General features: G+C 33.7%; 1 protein-coding gene across 4 annotated transcripts in view; it reads left to right on the forward strand.

Annotated features, from left to right (window-relative positions):
- The window catches only part of Cdh18 (cadherin 18), a 467,108-nt gene that overhangs the window by 170,427 nt on the left and 274,160 nt on the right, over positions 1 to 22,521 (forward strand). For 3 of the 4 annotated variants that reach the window (XM_074077698.1, XM_074077700.1, XM_074077701.1), the window contains exon 2: positions 6,623 to 7,105. In XM_074077698.1, coding sequence (XP_073933799.1) covers positions 6,878 to 7,105 — 228 coding nt within the window. In that variant the 5' untranslated portion in view covers positions 6,623 to 6,877. Of the gene's footprint in view, positions 1 to 6,622; positions 7,106 to 22,521 lie in introns of those variants that run through there. The other variant, XM_074077699.1, reaches the window with a different exon arrangement.

Here is a 22,521-nt window from a genome sequence, read left to right on the forward strand (position 1 = left end):
TATTTTTCCCTGTGATCCTCTTCTTTTCTAGTCACTTTTATTTTCTTCTTTCTTCTTTTTTTAAATTCATGTATTCACAAGTGCACACATTGGTTGGGCCATTTCTCCCCCAAATGCCCACCTCCTGCTTCTCCTCTCACCGCCCCCTCACTTCCAGGCAGAACCTGTTCTGCCCTTATCTCTAATTTTGTTGAAGAGAAAACATAAGCAATAATAAGAAAGACAAAGTTTTTTTGCTATTTGAGTTAAGGATAGCTTTAGAAAGAGATTCCTAGCATTGCTTCCATGTTAAAATGTGTTACAACCCAAGCTGATTCATCTCTATCTGACCTTTTCAGTAGTTCCTGATCCCCTTCTCATACTGACCTCTGTTGCTTTAAGGTTTCTGTGTTAGTTCCTCTGCAGTGGGGCTATCAAGTACTTTCATGTTTTGGGTTTCTTACCTATCTCCATACCTCCCATATATGCTCTCCCCTTGTCATGTGACCCAAGTCCAACAACATTGCTGCATTTGCCCTAGATCTAAAGTCCACATATGACAGAGAACATATGATTTTTGGTCTTCTCAGCCTGGCTAGCTTCGCTCAGAATGATGTTCTGAGTTCTGTCCATTTAATTGCTAATGATAAGATTTCATTCCTCTTCATGGCTGAGTAAAACTCCATTATGTATAAATACCACATTTTCATAATCCATTTGTCAGTAGTGAGGAATCTTGGCTATTTCCATAACTTGGCTATTGTGAATAGCGCTACAATAAACATGGGTGTGCAGGTGCCCATGGAGTAACACATGTCACATTCCTTTGGGTATACACTCAGGAGTGGGATTGCTGGATCATATGGCAGATCTATGTTTAGATTTTTAAGAAACCTCCAAATTATTTTCCAGAGTGGTTGCACTAGCTTGCATTCCCACCAACAGTGTACCAGGGTTCCTTTTCACCACAACCTAGCCAACACCTGTTGTTAGTGGTGTTTTTGATGATGGATATTCTAACAGGGGTGACGTGGAATCTTAGTGTGGTTTTAATTTGCATTTCCTTTATGGCTAGAGATGGTGAGCATTTTTTCGTGTGTTTTTTGGCAATTTGAATTTCTTCTTTTGAGAAAGTTCTGTTTAGCTCAGTTGTCCATTTCTTTATTGGTTCATTGATTTTGGGAGAATTTAGATTTTTGAGTTCCTTGTATATTCTGGTTATTAGTCCTTTGTATGAAATACAGCTGACAAATATTTTCTCACACCCTGTGTGTGGTCTCTTCATTTTAGAGAATATTTCTTTTGTTGTGCGAAACTTTTTAATTTTAAGAAGTCCCATTTGTCCAACCTTCAGTTGCTGAGCTGCTGGGGTTCTATTGAGGAAGTCCTTGCCTATACCTATTACTTCCAGAGTATTCCTTGCTTTTTCTTGTATTAACCTCAGAGTTTCAGATATGGTATTAAGGTCCTTGATCCATTTTGAGTTGACACTAGTACAGGATGATAAACATGGATCTAATTTCAGTTTTTTGTGGATGGATAACCACTTTTCCCAGCAATATTTGTTGAAGAGGCTGTCTTTTCTCCATTGTATGTTTTTGGCACCTTTGTCAAAAATAAGTTTAATTTTATGTTAATTCTACCAATCCATGAGCATGGGAGATCTCTCTACCTTCTGTAGCCTTCCTCAATTTCTTTCTTCTGGGGTTTGTAGTTCTCCTTATAGAGCTCATTCACATACTTTGTTAAGTTTACTCCTGGATATTTCATTTTTTTTGAGGCTATTGTAAATGGAATTGTTTCCCTATATGCTTTCTCAATTTGTTTGTTATTGGTGTATAGAAGAGCTAATGATTTCTGTAAATTGATTTTGAATCCTGCTACCTTGCTGTAGCTATTTATGGTGTCTAGGAGTTTTTGGGTAAATTTTTTTGGTCTTTAAGGTATAGGATCATATCGTCTGCAAATAGGGATATTTTGACAGTTTCTTTACCTATTTGTATCCCTTTTATTTCTTTTTCTTGCTTAATTGCTCTGGCTAGGAATTCCAATACTATGCTGAATAAGAGTGGGGATAGTGGGCACCCTTGTCTCCTTCCTGATTTTAGGAGAAATGGTTTCAGTTTTTCACCATTAAGTATGATGTTAGTTGGAGGTTTGTCATACATAGCCTTTACAATATTGAGGTACTTTTCTTCTATTTCTAGTTTTCTTAGAACTTTTATCATGAAGTGGTGTTGGATCTTGTTGAAAGCTTTTTCTTAATCTATTGAGATGATCAAGTGGTTTTTGTTTTGCTTCTATTAATTTGCTCTATTACATTTGTAGATTTGCATATGTTGAACCACACCTGCATCCCTGGGATGAAGCCAACTTGGTCATGGTGAATGATTTTTCTGCTGTGTTGTTGGATTGGTTTGCCATGATTTTATTGAAGTTTTTTGCATCAGTGTTCATTAAGAAGATTGGCCTATAGTTCTCCTTTTTGGAGGTGTTTTTGTCTGGTTTGGAGATGAATGTAATACTGGCTTAATAAAATGATTTAGGCAGTTTTCCTTCCCTTTCTATTTCCTGGAACAGTTTAAGGAGGGTTGGTATTATTTCTTCTTTAAAGATTGGATAGAAGTCAACAGAGAACCCATCAGGTCTTGGACTTTTCTTTTTTTTTAGACTCCTTATTGCTACTTCAATTTCATTTTGTGTTATAGATCAATTCAGGTCTTTAATGTCTTCTTGGTTCAATTCCAGATGTTCATAAGTATCCAGAAATCTGTCCATTTCTTCAAGACTTTCAAATTTATTAGAATATAGGTTCTCAAAGTAGTCTCTGATGATTTCCTGGATTTCCGTGGTGTTTGTTGTTATCTCCCATTTTGCATTTATGATTTTTCTGATTTGGGTTTTATTCTCTCCTAATTTTAGTCAGGTTTGGGAGGGGTCTGTCAAGCTTGTTTATTTTTTCAAATAACCAACTTCTTGTTTCATTGATTCTTTGTATGTTTTTGTTTGTTTGTTTGTTTGTTTCTATTTCATTGATTTTGGCCCTTATTTTTATTATTTCTCTCCTTGTTCTTGCTTGGGATTTGCTTGTTCTTGTTTTTCTCAGAATTTGAAATGAACATTAAGTCACTTTTTGAGATCTTTCTGTCCTTTTAATGTATGCATTCATGGCTATAAACTTTCTTCTCAGGACTGATTTTGCTGTGTCCCATAGGTTCCAGTGGTCATGTTTTCATTTTCATTAACTTCCAGGAAATTTTAATTTCCTCTTATTTCATCAATGACCCATTGATCATTGAGCAATGTGTTGTTCAACTTCCAACTGTTTGCATGTTTTTTACTGTTGTTTTGTTGTTGCATTCTAGTTTTAATGCATTGTGATCAGATGCAAATGCATGGGATTATTTCCATTTTCTCATATTTGCTGAGGCTTGCTTTGTGCCCTAAGATAAGATCAATTTTTTAGAAGGTTCTATGGGCTGCTGAGAAGCATGTATATTGTGCAGAAGTTTGATGAAATATTCTCTAGACATCAGCTAGATCCATCTGATCTATGGTGTGATTTCGATCTAAGATTTCTTTACTGATTTCTTCATTTGGATGACCTATCTATTGGTGATAGGGGAGTATTACAGTCTCCCATTAGCATTGTATTGGAGTTTATATATGTTTTTAGGTCCTTCAAAGTATGTTTGATGAGACTGGGTGCATTGACATTGGGTGCATATAGATTGATAATTGTTATTTCCTTTTGGTTTATTTCCCCTTTTATTAGTATGGAATGTCCTTCTTTATCTCATTTAATCAATGTAAGTTTGAAGTCTACTTTGTCTGAGATAATTATTGCTACTCTTGCCTGATTTGGGGGGCTATTGGCTTGGCACATCTTCCAGCCTTTCACCAGAAACCAGTGCTTTTTTCTGTCAATGAGGTGGGTTTCCTGCAAACAACAGATTGTTGGATCTTCCTTTTTAATCCAGTTTACCAAATGGTGTCTTTTTTATGGTAGAATTATGTCTGTTAACATTCAGTGTTAGTATTGATAGGTATGTGGTGATTCCTGCAATTTAGTTGTTTTTGTTGTTTAAGGGTTTGATTGTGTGCAGTTGAATCAAAGTTACTTTCTACTTTCTTGCCTTTTCTTCTCCTGTGGTTGGGTACTGCCTGTCCTTTCATGATTCTTTGTATGTTTCATTTTGTTGTTGTTGTTTCTATTTCATTGATTTTGGCCCTTATTATTATTATTTCTCTCCTTCTGCTTGTTTTGCTTTCATTTTCTGTGTGCAGAATTCCTTGAAGAATCTTTTGTAGTGATGGCTTGGTGGTCATATATTGTTTTAGTTCCTGCTTATCATGGAAGACTTTTATTGCTGCATCTATTTTGAATGATAGTTTTGCTGAGTAGAGTATCATAGGCTTGAAGTTCTTTTCATTCAGTGCCTGAAATACCTCACTCAATGCTCTTCTTCCTTTTAAGATTTCTGTTGAGATATCTGCTGTGAGTTTGTTGGGTTTACCTTTGTATGTCATTTGTTTTTTCTCTCTTACAACCTTCAATATTCTTTCTCTATTCTCTGTGCTTGTTGTTTTAATGATAATATGTCATGGGTAGTTCTATTTTGGTCAAGCTTGTTTGGTGTCCTGGAGGCTTCCTATACCTGAGTGGGCATAGTTTTTATAGATTTGGGAAATTTTCTGTTTTTGTTTTGCTGAATATATTATGAATTCCTTTTGCTTGCACCTCTTCTCCTTCTTCAATGCCCATGATTCTCAGGTTTGGTCTTTTGATGGAATTGGTGAATTCTTGCATATTCCTTTCTAGGTTTTGATTTGTTTACTAATGCTCTTCTGTTTTTCCTTTAATTTTTATTTTACCTTCAAGTTCTGAGAGTCTGTCTTCTGCTTGTTCTAGTCTGCTGGAGTGGCCTTCCACTGTATTTTGTATTTCTGTTTCATTCTTTTTTCTGAACTTTTCCGTATCATGAGTCACTTCCTTTTTAATATTATCAATTTTCGTCCTTAATTAGTTTTTCTCTCTATTTATGGTGTTCTCTGTTTAACTTTGGTATTTATTTAGGGATCCTATGAGTTCACTTATTTGTTTTTGTGTCTTCTAATATCTTTATTTTTGTTGTCTTGGAATTTCTTTAGTGCCTCCTGTGTGTTTTGGTTGACATTGTCTAGTAACATCTCCATGAAATTCTCAGTGATTTCTTGCAGGATTTCTTCTTTCAGGGTGTTCTTGTGGCCTCATTAGGTTCCTTGGGATAGTCTATCTTTGTTTCATTGGAGTCTGGAACTGGGTATCCATTTTCTTCATTTTCCTCTGAATCCTGTACTATTTTTATTCTGGAGGGAGAGTGGTTTCCATCCTTTTTTGTCTTCCCATCGTTCAACTTGGTGCTGTTTCTGTCCCTGGTCTGTGTGTAATTTAATATTAGCTAACTTAAAATAGTAAAAGTAATGAAACAAAAAAAGAAAGAGAAAAAGAAAAAATAATGAACCAAAGAAATCAACAGGGAGAGATGGTGGACTAACAATCAGTTAACAAGACAAACACTTAGAGAGAAACTAAAAAATCAAAGTTCCAGGTTCATGTACAATAGAATTTCAGTCTTAGTAGTTCTGGTGTTACTGCTTCAGCATCCAGTCCTAGTGTTGGTTTTTAAGCAGTGGCTCTGTTGTAGTCTCGCCAGGTGTTTGGGTCAGGAGAGCTCATCACCTGCCTACAGTCAGCCACCTACCTTTCCAGGCTTTGGCTACTGAAAACTCCCATGGAGATCAGCTACTTGTCCCTGCCCCACTTCTCAGCTGTACTGAGAGCACCCCACCTTCTGTGTTGCATGTCCTCTTCAGTTCCTTATTTATTACTCATTTTTTCTTTCTTTTTTTTTTTTTTTTGCGGTGTGGGGGTCAGTCTGTCCAGGGGACTATGTTGGTTTATACCTGGGATAACTGTGGTAATACCATGTGCCTCTTATTTGCTCACCTGTTGTCTGCATCTCCCAAGCAGGTTTAGAGCCAGTGGCTGGCAGCATGGGAGCTGTCTTGTTTTCTCACTGTAACATGGTATGGAGAAACTTTGTATGGGATGGGGGTTGGGGTGTTGGAGTTTTGTTCCTTCTTATTTTTTTTTTCTTTTTCTGACAAGTGTGGCCCCAGTGTCTCAGCAAGATTTTTGATTTGTGGAGCTCATGCTGTCTGCTTCCTACCTTGAGGAACCATCTTGGATCATGCCTCTATTTTCTTCTAATTAAGCATCTTAAGTACCTATTTGATTGATGCAGTGGTATTGACAGAATTTGGAGAATATCATGTCAATGTGCAATTAGACACATGAGTAGATCATCAATGTGTAGTTCATGTAGCATATTTGTATCACACCTAACAAAAATAAAAATCATATATTTATATATATAAATATTTGTGCATATTTATGCAATTGAGATTAATAGTACAGGTAGAGAAGTACATTAAAATACATGCAGATATGTATATTTGTATATTAGTGTGTATTTCTGAATGAATTTGCAGATTTTATTCCTATCAGTACTACTCTGCAAAAGAGTGTAATTTGCATTCAGAGAAAATAATCAAAATCAGCATGTTTTGAAATGTATATTGTTTTTTCTCTTTCCATTAGGTAGAAAATGGTTACTTGTTTTAACCTACTGTGAAGACTTGGAATCAGACAACTAGAGCTTTGGTTCGCCAAGTATTTCAGGATGTAAATATGGTTTGACTTTTCCCTGATGGGCAATTAAACCATGGACATGCTAAACAATTTGCTTTGGACTGTCTTTCCAAAAGATGCTTTGGCTTCTCTATTGAATGCTCACTAAGCACTTGCAGCTAACAAAGAAAGAAGGAAAGCTGTGAACTAGAAAGTTTTCTTACCATGAAAATTACGAGCACATCTTGCATCTGCCCAGTCCTGGTGTGTCTCTGTTTTGTTCAGAGGTGTTATGGAACTGCCCACCACAGCTCCATCAAGGTGACGAGAAATCAAACCAAACACACTGAAGGAGAAACAGAAGTCCACCACCGTCCCAAGAGGGGATGGGTATGGAATCAGTTCTTTGTTTTAGAAGAACATATGGGACCAGATCCACAATATGTTGGAAAAGTAAGTTTATTTTTGTTTTGTTTCATTTGTCTTGCCTTGGCTTGCCTTGTCTTGTCTTATCTTGTTTTGCTTTGGTTTGGTTTCCTCTCTGCTGAGAAATTATGGTGTGAGATGAAGGTGGAGTTGGAATATGATTTGAAGAGACATGAAATATGAAGTGAAATATGTTATAGGAATCTATTGCTTGCATTAGAAAGCACAAAATAATCTTTGCTAAAAAATAGAATGACTGATTATATCTCATCTCTAAGGATGTTCCATACACTAACCTGGATATTCTTTAGTGACATATTACCATTTTCTTTTTTATAAAGTGGCTAGAGTCATTTGGATACACAATAAAGTAACATTTTCTTTCTTATCATGAAGGTACATGAGAATATGAAACATCACTTATCAATACATTGCTATTTACTGACACTCTATAGTGCTAGTGAGCTTGAGGCTAAAACAGACATGTGTTTATGGTTTCTACTATGCTTCTTTTAATTACTGGAAGTATATTCTTAGATCAGTCTTTGAAAACACATACAGATTTTTCTAATCCTCAAACTAAGTTGCAAAATATTGCAATATTGTAAATGTACATTAAATGTGCACCAAATATAGAGCTTTTAATAAAACTCTGAAATAATAAAGCTGAAAAACGATCAGTGATTTTAGAACATATACCCTTCCTTTCTCTTAAAAATACAAGGAAGAAAATTTAATGGCATGTGAAAATATTCAGGAAATTGTGTGCTCAGTATATGAGACAGATTATGCATGTGTCATCTGCTCTAGAACAAAGTGGGAAATGGATAAACTTAATTCTGATTAATTGCTAGTATTGGAAGCAGCTGCAGTTAGGGTGGCCCTAGGCTTATGGGAGAAACAGCAAGCATAGCAAAATTGCTGTGACTGAAGCTCAGAGCCTTCCATCCCCTTGATAGTCTATTTATTTTCATTTTATCACTATTACTAAAAAAAATGTACTTTATTCAAGCCATAGTACTTCCCTTGTGTGTACACAGTGCATGATCACAACCCATCTGTTTCACACCTACTTCAACAGGGACTGGGCTGCACCTGCATTTTTATACAAGGCAGGGGCCATGAATGCAGAATAGGGAACATACAAAAAAGATCTGAAAGAGTTCTTTTATGCATATCAACGTGAGACAATGAATTTGTCTTTGTTGTATGCTTTTTTCCAAGCAAAGTGCTCCAAGAAGTAAATGAAAATAGAGTACACTAATATTAAAATCTAATTGAATTACTAGAAAATCATTTTTGTTTTGAGTTTCAAAATGCTTTTCTGTAATTCTTTCAATTCATGAAAAGCAGGAAAAAAGAAGAAAGCAATGAAAGAAAAGATGATTTGGGTAAAATAAGAGGAAGATATTTTATTATTAAAATCTTTTCTTATACATATCTATTTTCATTTTAATTTAGCTAAATAAAAATAAAATTATCTAGAAAAGGTAAGGAAAGTGTCAGAAAATTTCTGACCTCCTGTTGGCATACCTATGGTTAGCAAAAGATAGAACCTTAACCAGAAGGTAAATACTAAGCAAGGTTTTTGGGAGTAAATGACAATGAACCTGGGCTTGAGAACTCCTCATAGATCAGGGGAACAGATGTATTGAATTCTTATCCATTCCATTGCTTGAAGTAGTGATGGGAAACTGGACATAGATTAAGAATCACATACAAGGACGTGGTCATTTATATAAAATTCATATATCAATATATTTAAATTCTGATTAATTGAAACACAGCCACATTCAATCATTTAGATTATCTATGGCTACTTTCATGCTGAAATGGCAGAACTGAGGAGATGTAACACAGTAGAGCCTACCTGACTACTTCACTGACATAACGATCTTCCCCTAAAGTTTATTCAATGAATCCTTATTAACACTCATACTGTTTTTGTTTCATTGCTATTGCATGCAGTAATATAATAAATGTCCTGTTCACACACCATTTAGTATACATATAGAAATAGCTTTCTAAAGTCAGATTCTGGTTCCCAAATAAATAATTTTAATTTTGGTTGAAGTCTTTTGGCATTCCTGCAAAGATGTCATAGTTGTTTTACCCTTTAATCAGTTTCTACATGTGTATGGAAATACACATGGTTAAAATACTTGGAATTTTGTAAATGTGGTAAGTAAAAAATGGTATCTCTGTGTAGTTTTCATTTGCCTTTTCTTTATTGTGAGTGAAATTTGTAATCTTTTCCTATTGGGGAAAACAACATTATTTTATTAATTAACTTCTTCTTTTCATATTTTTTTCTAGTTATTTTAACTTATCCTTATTCACAGTTCTTTACATAATAGGTACATTAATTCTTTGTCAGTGTACTACCAGTTATTTTCATAGTCACTACTTACATTTTGGTATCAATCATGTGTACTTTAATAAAGTTTATAATTTTAATAGATAAATTCTTAACATTCTTGAGTGAAATGGTACTTTTGTTTGATACTGATTTATAAAATTTGAGGGCATTGGAATTCATAATTACCTGGACATGGATAAAATGGTATTCTTTGTTGCATAATATATTCATTCTATTACCTATGTTAGGAAGAAAATATTACCTTGAGAATGTAAAAAAAGAATGTGAAAGTACAATCCTTATGATAGTTACTGGCAAGTGCAATTTAGGGGTAAAATAGGAATTTGAAACTGTATTTTAGGTATGTCTTATATTTGCAAGTTAAGTGTATTCTAGATGTGCAAGTGAAAATTGCAAAGCTTGTTAAATCTTGATGGCAATATTTATGACAGTTAAATGCATGCAATTTGCATATTTTTACTAAGGGGTTACTTTAATCTGCTTCCAATATACATTGTATCTTTCAATTGATAACTTCTGATCAGATAGAGTTGTACTCCATACATATTATTTTAATTTAAAAAACATAAGTAATTTCTTTAACTTGCCAAACTTTTCACTTTATGGAAGAAAGGAAATTATGTGCAATCTGTAATAATTGTATATTGGTATTATTCACATTCTAGTATTTGATAATTAAAATGAGAAGAAACAGAAATTAAAACAAGAGGTAATGAACCACAAAGTGTGTACTTAATTACCTCCAAGTTCTAGGCTACAATGACATAACATGTTTGCAAATTTTAACTTAAATTTTTTGCTGTGTTGACATTAAAGAAAAAATTGATGGCAAAGTTAATAAGAGCTTACATCTTTCTGAATAAGCAAGTGAAAGATGATATCCATGTTCACTTTTCTGCATTTGTGGGATGTCTGTATTTAAGTATTAGAATTTTCTCTAGATTGTCATATGTTGAAGATTCTACTTACATCTATTAAAATTTTGTTGCTAAGACTCTTTCTCATTCACCTCTCTACCTGTCCACTATAGGTATTTGAGTTAGATAAATGTGGAGTGAAGGTAATTATATCCAACATACTTTAGTAATCAGTAACAAAATTAAATAGAGAGAGTAAGGAAGGAATTTTAGCATCATAAAAGAAGAATTCATTGTGCTGAATTCCTCAAGTAATAGGAAGCAATACTTCTCAGAACAGTTAAGTGACTTGTTGATGTTCATAGGATTTCCCATGGCATTATAGAATAAGAAAATTTAAGATTCTCCTTTAATTAAAATCCATTTCTACTATCTAGAGCATGAAATTCTCCTCTCATCATGATGATTATTCCGTTTTTCTAGTTAGATGATAACCATTAAATCTCTTTTAATATAATGTAGCATATTTTCAAATTAGGTATTTGAATTTCAGGTTAAAGAGAGAATAAATTATAAGAATTAAGAACTTCATCTTTTTAGAAAAAGTGTGTTTTAATGTCGTCATGAATTCTGGAATAAAAAGCAAAAGCACAGGAAGCAATGGTCCTATAGTCATGTAAATCAAGATGATAATTTTATGAATATTTACATCATAATGTCATGAAATAAAAAATTTCATGTATTAAAACATGATATTTGAATTTTGTATAAATGATAGCATGGTGGCGTTATGCCATGTGAACTTAATTTTGGATGCAGAGCATTCCAAATAGTTTTTTTAAGACTTAACTAGTTGGACCTGTGAGAAACTGGATGCAAAAAAGAGGAATTTGAATTTATGTATATTGAAATTAATTTTTAGTTAATTAGGAGTCTTTAATAAAAGAAAGCAGATGTCATTAAGGTTAATTACATTTTTGGAGAATAACTGATATTTTATTTGAATAATTTAACAAATTTCCCAAGGCTACAATGGCAATTTCTTTCAAACATTATCAATAACAAACAATAGATGTTACAGACACAACTTTCAGATCTATTCACACTGTAAAATTTCTCTAACTATAAGAACACTCTCACACTGCTGTACGTGTGTGTGTCTGTGTGTGTGTGTATGTGTGTTTGTGTGTACAAATGGTGCTAAACCATAGGGGAATTCTGGCATTTGATAATTAAAAAGAGAAGAAATAGAAATTAAAAACAAGAGGTAATGAACCATAAAGTGTGTACTTAATTATCTCCAAGTTCTAGGCTAAAATGACCCAACTTGTTTGCAAATTTTAACTTGAGTTTTTTGGTTCTGTTGACATTAAAGACAGATTTGATGCCAAAAGTTAATAAAAGCTTACTTTTTTCTGAATAAGCAAGTGAAAGATGATATCCATGTTCACTTTTCTGCATTTCTTGGATGTCTTATATCTAACTGCTAAACCCAGTAGGTTTTTGGAAGATATTTCAGTCGAGCTATATTGTCTATTTGTTAGAGTTGGCACAGTCACCAGGGCCTAGGATCCTTCAAAGGTCTACAAAAATGTTTTAATTCATGTTCAAATAAGAAAATAAAATGAAATATATATAATTTACCCTGCATTATACTAATCTTTGTATCAATACAAGGTACCAACTTGTTTTCAAATATTCTGGCTTCCTTCAAATATCGCCTAGTTCTATACCTGGAGGAAACTGAAATTCATGTTTTCTAATTATCAGTGGATGGAAAAATAAATTATGCTGCCAGGGTTTGTATCTATCTTAATTTACTCAAGAGGCAGTGGGTTGGCTGCTAACTGTCACCAAGTCTCCCCATCCTTTTTTTTCCTTAATGATTTATTTTCAAATAATTCTATCTCTGTTGTATCATACTAGCAATTTTATATACACCATTTTGGTGTTGTAGTAGTAAAATGTCTCTATCAGCTTTGCTTGCTATTTTTACGGACATATCTTGCCTTAGGTTTTTCTTTGTACCAAAACTACATTTAGATTAGAAAATCTTTTTCATATTCTTTCTGGGTAGAATAGTCGTATTTTTTACCATGCTTCATACTTTCATGCTGATAGAGAAAAATCAAAAATATTATTAACATTCAAAGTAGAAATATATGTAATAACACACTATTTCTTTATGATTAAATATTTAGTGATATATATCAAAAGTATTTACTAGAGGAAATGAGGTTTACAACATAGGTATCACATTATTCTCAGAAAAATCTGTCCCATTATTTCATTGAATTTTAGCCAATGAATTTTTGAATATTTAACTGCATTGGCCCTCATGTAACAAAGGCATGTTATTTTAAAGTGGAGCCTCTAAGACATTTAATTTAATTTTGTTTTGTTTGTTTTTTTGTGTTGTTTTCATAAAGAAAATCAGTCATTTATTAATGAGATGTAGAATAAAATAATCAGTACCTTTCTTTTAGGATCCCTAATGTTTCTATAATACTTTACTTGTTACTATATTCACACAAAAGAGAAAATTATATGCTATGAAATCCTATGCTTACATTAAAAATAAAATATTATTAAATATGAACATGAATGTTTACTACTTTATTCACAATGTGCAGTTTGCATTGCTTGCAACTATGGCTTGATTTCTTCTGAGCTTTTTTGACAAAGGCTTAAGTCTATATAGGGCGCACTCTTTGCTGCAACATTTAATGTCCATATCCTGTGTTCTGTTATTTTGTTGGGTATCGTTGTGAACAAAGTAGATAAATTTGGTGATATTAACATTAAACCAACATTTACACAAATAAAAATTCAAGATAAAATGTGATAAGAATTGCAAAAGAATTTGTACTCTCTAGAAAAATGTCAAACCTAAAATTTTGCATCTGGGTGGGATGAGGGAATAGCTTTTTGAAGAAGGGACAGTCCAGCTGATGTCTAGACTTGAACAGGAAATAATTAAGCAAACATGATGGTATGCTTGCATATTACTACTGGGAGTGGGAAGAGACCATGGAGGATGAAAGCATGTACACACCTTGGTATGGGAAGGAATTTGTGCATTGAAGATTTCAAGTTTCACTAAATTTAGGTTTAGTGAAAAAGCAGCAGAGCGAAGAGAGTTGAGGAAAGTCTCAGTAGGACCTTGATGTTATAGGACCTCTTAAGTAAATAATTTTGTACTTAATATTCATATAAAGATCAAAACATTAAAGACATTTTAAAAGAAAACCATGTGACATAGCTGTTTTATTGACACATATATTATTATGAACTCACTGTTGGTACTCTATAAGAAACTGGACATCAGGAAAGAACTTCAAGGAAATCAGGTTAATTTTTGTAAAGGAGTTAATATATCATAGTAAAAAGGGTAGTAGAGCATATGTTTCTTGCTGACTTTTCCTTAGTGATTCAATGATAGTGTATTTATGGACTGCATAATGTATTAGTGACTAATGATGATATGCTTAAACATATATAATTATCTGATATGAATGAAAAAGTAGAAGAATGAATTTGAACAGGTATCCTTGATTTTTCTGCTATATAAAACATTGACCTTGGTATGTCCAGTGTCATAGAACAGTTTTATTATGCACATTAATAAAGATGGATGAACCACATTATCGCTCAGATTTTATTTTGCTTCAAAAGTTACTGTTTCAAAATAAATGATAGTTTTATTAAAAGCTCTGAACATGCCATGTCCTGTACTAGATGTGGAAATTACATGAATAATATAGCCCCAATGACTGGTGAAATTAAGACAAGAAGGGGAGATAGTTTTGCAAACAAATGATTAGATCACAATGCTAAGATGTGGTAATAGTGCCAGGCATAGTGGACAGTGATGCAAGAAGAGGAGGGATAAATTTGACTTAGATGAACTTAGACAAGCCACCTCAAAGTAGTATTTTGCTATTTCTATTGATAGAAAACAAGACATAATTTTGTGTTAGTTTAGGGAAACCTTCAGAGGGATTTTAGGAACTTTGTATCAAAAGGTGATGAAGGACAAATGAGAATATTTCCAGCACAGTGGACATGTTGAAAAGTAGGATCCCGAATGATGCTATAGAGCATGGAGAGGCCACAAACTACAATTGTGGTAAGATTTTTAGAAGTGAATATTTTCCAGATATGTATGGGAATGCATTGAAGGATTTCTGGGTAGCACAATTTTGGCAGCAGAATGCTTTACAACTTCACAAATCTAGACTGGAATTTGACAATCAAAGAACAAATTGAGAGGATGAAGAAGATGAAAATGTCCTTTTAGAATGTAGAGTTGACAAGATTTTGTGCCTGCTGAGAATGATAAACAGGGATGCAGGACCATCTAAAGATTGCCAACAGGCTCTGAATGATTTTGGATGGACACAGAGTAAAGGAGGAGGATCACACAGGGAGTGAGGGTTATGAAGGTGGGGGTGGACATGCAGCATCCAAGGTGCTTTGTGAGCAAGCTGGTAGGAAATAAAGAGAGATACAGAACACTACAGGAAAGATGCAGGCTGAGGAGTAGCAGTGGGAGCACTAGCATTTAAATGTGATTGAAGTTACAAATCTAAGTATTAAGGATGGACTTTGTTTCAGAATGGGTTTTAGGGGAACACAGATTTTAAGGAGAAATAGAAAACCTAGTGCATTTTAAAATAAAATTGTAGAGAAGTAGAAAAATATAGTAGACAAGGGAGGAGTCTCAAGGCAGAATAGGTGGGCAAGAAAATCTGATGCTTGTGCATGGATAAATATGGAATTATTTTGTCTTGGTTAACTTTATACCTAGGAAATTACTTTTGTTCTGAACCACTTCAGTAGTAATTAGGAGATGTGCTAAATTGAAGATCATTTGGTAGAAATAGAATATAGATTTAAATTCGAGTGAATTCATGGATTATTTGTTTATTTGTTTGTTGTTGTGTTCTTTGGAAGTAGTTTGAACTGAATTCAGGTTCTCGTACCGCTAGGCAAGTGCTCTACCAATTGAGCCACACCCAAATTCATTTGCTTTTATTTTCTTTGTTAAATAGTATCTGTGCTTTTGCCCTAGCCAGTCTTGGACCGTGATCCTCCCAAGAAGCTAAGACTACAGGTGTCCGACACCAAAATCAACTTGTTTCTGAGATGGGGTCTTTCTAACTTCTGCCTGGGCTGGCCTTGGACCATGACCTTTTTATCTCTGCTTCCAAAGCAGCTGAGCTTATAGACATGAACAGCACTCATTCCATATTTGTAACAGACCTACACATCTTAAGTTTTTTAAACTGTCACCCCTTCACACACTAGATATCCTGAATTCTTCTTTTCTGCTTTAATGATTTTTAAAATATTTGTACTGGCCAGTACCATCTTATTGCTAATAGAAGGAAGGCATGTCAAAATAACTTAATAATGGAAAGTAACTTATTAGTTTGTGTGCCTGTGAAGAACAGACTTTAAGCATGGCTAGAATCAAAGAAACAAATGATGTGATTTTTCTAATCAATCCCCTAAAGCTATAAATTCATAAAATATGTGATATCCACGTCCTAACATTGTCAATAAACAGTTTCTAAACTCTGTTATAATGAAAGGTTTTCTGTAACTGTTAGTATCTATCTTTCAAGATTTCCCATTGCTGTATACTAGCATAGTGGGTTTAGATTAGTGATGCCAAACAGAACGTTCTGCAATTGTGATCATGGTCTATTTTGACACTGTCCATTATGGTACTATACATGGTTACCAAACATTTGAAGTGTGGCTCATATAACTGAGTAATTGAATGTTTGCATTTTGTTACTTTAAATTTAAATAACTACTTGTCGCTTTGGCAACTAAATTGGATAGTGCATATTTACACTACTCAGGGAGGAAACCTAATCACATTTACAAAATATCTACAAAACTGTGTGTCTATGAAGGTCACATAACTCAAAGACATATGGAATGAGGTTACACACTGTGGATCTATAGCTATAGCTAATCAGTAAAAACAAGTTATAAAGTCCAATCTTGGTTTCAGGTAAGGAACATTGTTATTGTTCATATTATTTGCATATGTAGAGGTGTGCATGAGTACTTGTGCTAAAAGAGCATGGTTTAGTAGATCACCTCACTGTCCGTAACAGAATCTGGGCTTAGGATTTAATTAAAAAATACCTTCATGGATGAATTATGAAATAGATTTCATAATTGTCAGGAAAATAGTAAGTGAGAATTAAAATAAAGGAAGAATGGAAGAAAGCTGGGCAACTGTAAATGCAGCCATGTTGATGATCCAGAGACAACTGGGTTAGATTATTTATTTTGAATGGCAATTCTTTCTCTGCATTTTACTTGCACTTCTACTGTCTTGCTGTTGTTTATAACAAAACCATAAATAGTAAGTTATAATCCCCTTGACTTTCATATCACTCCACTAAGTGTCAAAACTGCAGGAAAGGACATATGTTCGGTCAGCCATATAATCATGGGCTAGGACTCTGGCTGCTACAGTAAAAGAAGACTAAATGTTTAGATTCTAAAATGTCTGTAACTGAGACAGAAGTCTGTTTTATCAGAAGTCACAAAAGGGAGTAGATAGAGTTCAAAATTGAAGTGGGTGTCTATAAATGATGTGCATGTGTGTGTAAGCTTACACACACACAAAGAGATCACATATGGCTTAATATAACCACTGACCTGTAAAGGGAAGTTTAAATATATTTGAATTTTAGTCTGTCATTTTATTCATTATGCCTCCAAAGCATGCTAAATATAATTTCTTATTTTAAGGTAAACAAACATGGAATAATTAAAGAATACTATCTTTACTTTTGAACTTATTTTCTCACTAATTTACCTGACAATATCAAATTATATATAATGAATATTTATGTATTTTCACCTATTTTTGCTTATATTTATAATTTTGGATTGTTCTTGATGGTTCTGGGATTTGAACTCAGAGCCTCACAGTTGCTGAGCAGGTGCTCTAACACGTGAACCACTCTGCCAGTCCTTTTTTATGTTGGGTATTTTCTAGATAGAGTCTCTCAAACTATTTGCCCTAAATTGGCTTTGAACTGCCATCCTCCTGATCTCTGCCTCCTGAGTAGCTAGAATTACAGGTAGGAGCCACAGGCACATGTCTTATAATTTGTATTTTTGCATAGATATACATACACAATCAATATATGTGTTTTATATACATACACACTCATACAGGAATAGACACACATATATTATATATGTAACATATATATATATATATATATATATATATATATATATATACCTACATATGTATATATATAACTTAAGGCAATGATTCACAAACTGGTTCTGGAAAATCTTGTCTGCAGTTTGGTAATTGCTTGTTCAGTTTGTTAGCTACTTCAAATGTATTGATTGTATAAAGCAAGTATAAAACACATCTATAGTATTCAAGGCAGTATGAACTACTTTTAATTAGAGTAAAGAAGAAATAGTATAAAAAAGAAATATATATTATATATTGCTTGGAATTACTTTTTCCTCTTATACACGATTTATAGGCTTATGCTGAAGGATTTTTTTCTTAATTTAACATTGTTATTCTTGTTATTTCAATCCTGTTATTATTGTGCCACTGAATTAAATTGACCATGAGATTTAAATTTTATTACTATTTTTATAAAAATCTAGATAAAGAAAGGCAATGTAATATGCAATTATATATCAATTTTCTGCACAAACAAAGTGAAATAAATATTTTTATGCTTCTGGGGGAGGAGTCTCAATATGCAATACAGCTGTAGGAGACCAAAGACTTTCTGGAGAGCTGCTAATTTGCACTGCAATTGTTTCTTCTCCTATGCTTTGCAGCTGCAGTTTCCTTAGTATCTATAAGAAGTGTTGAAAACATGGAGAAAAATATATGCGAGCTTTGGGTTAATGTATTAAAATCAAAGTTTTAATCTGGTATATGTTACTATAGAGCACATATCAATAAGCCTTGTTTGGCTGCTACAATTGGGTGATACATTAAAAAATTCCCCACTCCCAGAATGTATATTAGATCCATGGAGTCAGAAAATTTGAAAATAATTCTGATATCAGTTTTGTTAGTGCATATTAAGTGTATGAAATAATAGGTTCAGCTGAGATTTTCAAACGTGTTCCTTTGGTATTTATATTTTTAGTTCTTCATATATTCTGTATATTATTTTTCTGTTGAAAGAATTCTGGCAAATACTTTCTCCCATTCCATAGACTATCCCTTCACTTTACTGCTCCCTTTGCTGTGAAGAAGCTTTCTGACTTTATGAAAACCCATTTGTCAATTTTTGCTCTCGTCTCTGAATTATTGGACTCTTATTCAGAAAGGCTGTGGTTGTCCGTATATTATGAGTGTTTTACTAATGTATTCTTTCAATAGTTTTAAATTTTCAGATCTTAAATTAAGCTCTATAATCCATTTGAGTTGATTTTTTGATAGAGTGAGAGATAGGGATCTAGTTTCAGTCTTCTACATGTGGATATCCAATTTGTTGAAGAGGCTACCTTTTTTCTCTTAATGTGTTTTTTTTGTACCTGTAAAGAATCAGATGTCTGTAGCTGCACATGCTTATTTTGGGTCTTATAGTTGATTCCGTTGGTCTGCATGTCTATTTTTGTTCCTAAAGTTTGTTATTACAGTTTGAAATCAGGTTTTTTGATGTCTCTGGTATTGGTGTTTTTACTCAGAAATTTTGGAGTTTTTTGTGATTCCATATGAATTTTATGGTTGTATTTTTTTCTAGCAAAATGAGGACTGTCATTGGTATGCTCATGGGGATTATATTGGATTTGCATATAACTTTCAGTAATATGACAATTTTGGCAATATTACTTCTGCAGGAACATGAACACATAAGGTTGCTACATCTTTTAATAACCTTAATTTCTTGTTTCACAGTTTTGTAATACTAGTTGTAGAGTTTTTCACTTTCTTGGTTGGATTTATAAGTGTTTTTTTATTTTGTAAATGGGTTTGTTACCTTGATATATTTTTTTTATTCATTTATTCACATGTGCATACATTGTTTGGGTCATTTCTCCCTCCTAACCCCCACGCCCCCTTCCTCTCCCTCCAACCATCCTCACATCCAGGCAGAACCTGTTCTGCCCTTATCTCTAATTTTGTTGAAGAGAAGACATAAGCAAAACCAAGACAAAATGTTTTTCCTAATTGAGATAAGGATAGCTATACAGAGAACTTCCTAGCATTGCTTCTATGTACAAATGTGTAACATCCCAAGTTGATTCATCTCTACCTGACCTTTCCACTAGTTCCTGATCCCTTTCCCATATTAACCCTCTGTTGCTTTAAGGTTTTTGCATTAGTTCCTCTGCAGTGGGGATATCAAGTACTTTCAGGTTTTGGGTTTCTTACCTATCCCCATACCTCCCCTATGTGCTCTCCCCTTACCATGTGACCCAAATCCAACCACGCTGCTGTATTTGCTCTAGATCTAAAGTCCACATATGAGGGAGAACATATGACTTTTGGTTTTCTGTGCCTGGCTAACCTCATTCAGAATGATGTTCTCCAGTTCCATCCATTTACTTGCTAATGATAAGATTTCATTCTCTTCATGTGTGAGTAAAATTCCATTGTGTATAAATACCACATTTTCATAATCCATTCGTCAGTAGTGGGGCATCTTGGCTGTTTCCATAACTTGGCTATTGTGAATAGTGCTGTAATAAACATGGGTGTGCAGGTGCCTCTGGAGTAACCTGTGTTGCATTCCTTTGGATATATCTCCAGGAGTGGAATTGCTGGATCATATGGCAGATCTATGCTTAGATTTTTTAGAAGCCTCCAAATTTTTTTCCAGAGTGATTGCACTAGCTTGCATTCCCACCAGCAGTGTATGAGGGTTCCTTTTTCCCCACATCCTCACCAATACCTGTTGTTGGTGGTGTTTTTGATGATGACTATTCTAACAGGGGTGAGATGGAATCTTAGTGTGATTTTGATTTGCATTTCCTTTATGGCTAGAGATGGTGAGCATTTTTTCATGTGTTTTTTGACCATTTGAATTTCTTCTTTTGAGAAAGTTCTGTTTAGCTCAGTTGCCCATTTCTCTATTGGTTCTTTGATTTGGGGAGAGTTTAGTTTTTTAAGTTCCCTGTATATTCTGGTTATCAGTCCTTTGTCTGAAGTACAGCTGGCAAATATTTTCTCCCACCCTGTGTGTGGTCTCTTCATTTTAGAGAATATTTTCTTTTTTTGTGCAGAGCCTTTTTAGTTTTATGAAGTCCCATTTGTTCATCCTTTCTCTTAGTTGCTGAGCTGCTGGGGTTTTATTGAGGAAGTCTTTGTCTATACTTATTACTTCCAGAGTGTTTCCTGCTCTTTCCTGTACCAACTTCAGAGTTTCATTAACCTGATATCTTACTCAGCATGTGGTTTTTAGTGTTTAGAATAACTACACTTTGTTTTTGTTGATCTTGTATCCTACTAATGCAGGATTTGTTTATAACTCCTAAAAGCCTTTTGGTATACTTTTAGTGTACTCTAAGTATAAGAGTATGTCTTTTACAAGTAAGTATAATTTTACTTCCTCCATTCTTATTTGTGTGCTTTATGCTTCTTTCTCTGAAGAATTCTGGCTAAAATTTTAAGTATCATATCAAATAAGATTCATGGGAGTAGACACTAGTGTCTCATTCCTGATTTTAATGGAAATTTTTTCAGAATTTCTACCATTCATTTTCATGTTGGCTATGGGTATGACATATACAGCCCTTATTACATTTATGTATGATCCTTCTCTTCATAGTTTCTTCAAGTTTTTTATCATGAATTAAGGAATTTTACTAGTCTTTTTATACATAAATTGAAATGATAATATGCTTTTTCTCCCTGATCATATTAAATTTATTAGTTTGTGTATATTTAACAATCCTTATACCCCTGGAATGTAGACAAGTTAATTGGGGTACATGATCTTTTTAATGTGCTATTGAGTTGAGTTCTTTTTTTTTTCTGTTCTAATCTTTATTATTTATTTCCTTCTGCTGCTTTTTTTTCTTCACCTTGAAGTGTGTCATATGCTCATTTAGTGAAACATCTCTGGGGGTTTTTGATGGTATTGGTTTGAACTTAGGCCCTTGTACTTGCCAAGTAGGTGCTTTACCCCTTGAGCCATGCCAAGCCCAATATCTCTCTGGTTTTTAAAGCAGGCACTTAGGGCTATAAACTTCTCTTTGGACTTCTTTCTCCATTGCCCATACATTCTATTATGTACTATTTCCATTTTTTCTTTTGATTTTATTCCCAGAATTTTTTAATGTTCCCCCAGATTTTTTTTGATCATCTACTACTTGTTCAATTATGTAGTGCTTGTTCTCCATGTGTTTGTATATTTTCTCTTGCTATTGAGTTCTAGTTTGATTCTGTTATGATCTGATAAGATTCAAGAAATTATTTTTTGTATTTGTTCAGACTGGCTTTGTATCTAAAAATATGACTTATTTTGGAGGAAAGTTTTATGTACTGCTGAGAAGAATGTGCATTCTGCAGCTTTTGGAAGGAATATAATATAGATGGCTTTCAATTCCATTTGCTGTATCTTACAGATTAATTCTAACTCTATTTGTTGAATTCTGTCTGGATATCTGTCTGTTGGAGAAAGTGGAGTATTGAAATGACTCTGTATTATTGTTTTATGGTGTATCTAAAACTTCATGTCCAGTAGGGTTTGTTTCATTGAATTGAGTGTACTGAGGTTGAGCTCATATACATTTATAACTACTAAATGCTTTTGATGGATTGTTCCCTGTGTCAATGCAGAGTGAATTTCTTTGTTCTATTTTTTAGTTTGAAGTCTGCTTTGTCTGATAGAAGTATAGCTACTGCCACATGCTTTGGGTTTCCAGTTACTTGGAATATCAGTTTGCATCCTTTCACTTAGAGTCACTGTATGTCTTTGCCAGTGAATCAAGTTTCTTGCAGGCAGGAAACAATTGTTTCTTGTTTATTCTCTTTAATACATTCAGCCAGGCTGTGTCTTTTACTTGGATAATTATGACCATTTACATTCAGTGACACTAGTTTAGCATATGTACTAAACCCTGTCATTTTCTTGTTTTCCTAATGTTTGATTTTTTCCAAACTTACTTGCTTATCTACTCTTTTAATAAGATTTATCTTTCCCAAATTCTTATAGATAAATTTTTGTTTATTTTCT

Source organism: Castor canadensis, chromosome 6 (genome assembly GCF_047511655.1).
Source record: "Castor canadensis chromosome 6, mCasCan1.hap1v2, whole genome shotgun sequence".
NCBI classification, from domain to species: domain Eukaryota; kingdom Metazoa; phylum Chordata; class Mammalia; order Rodentia; family Castoridae; genus Castor; species Castor canadensis.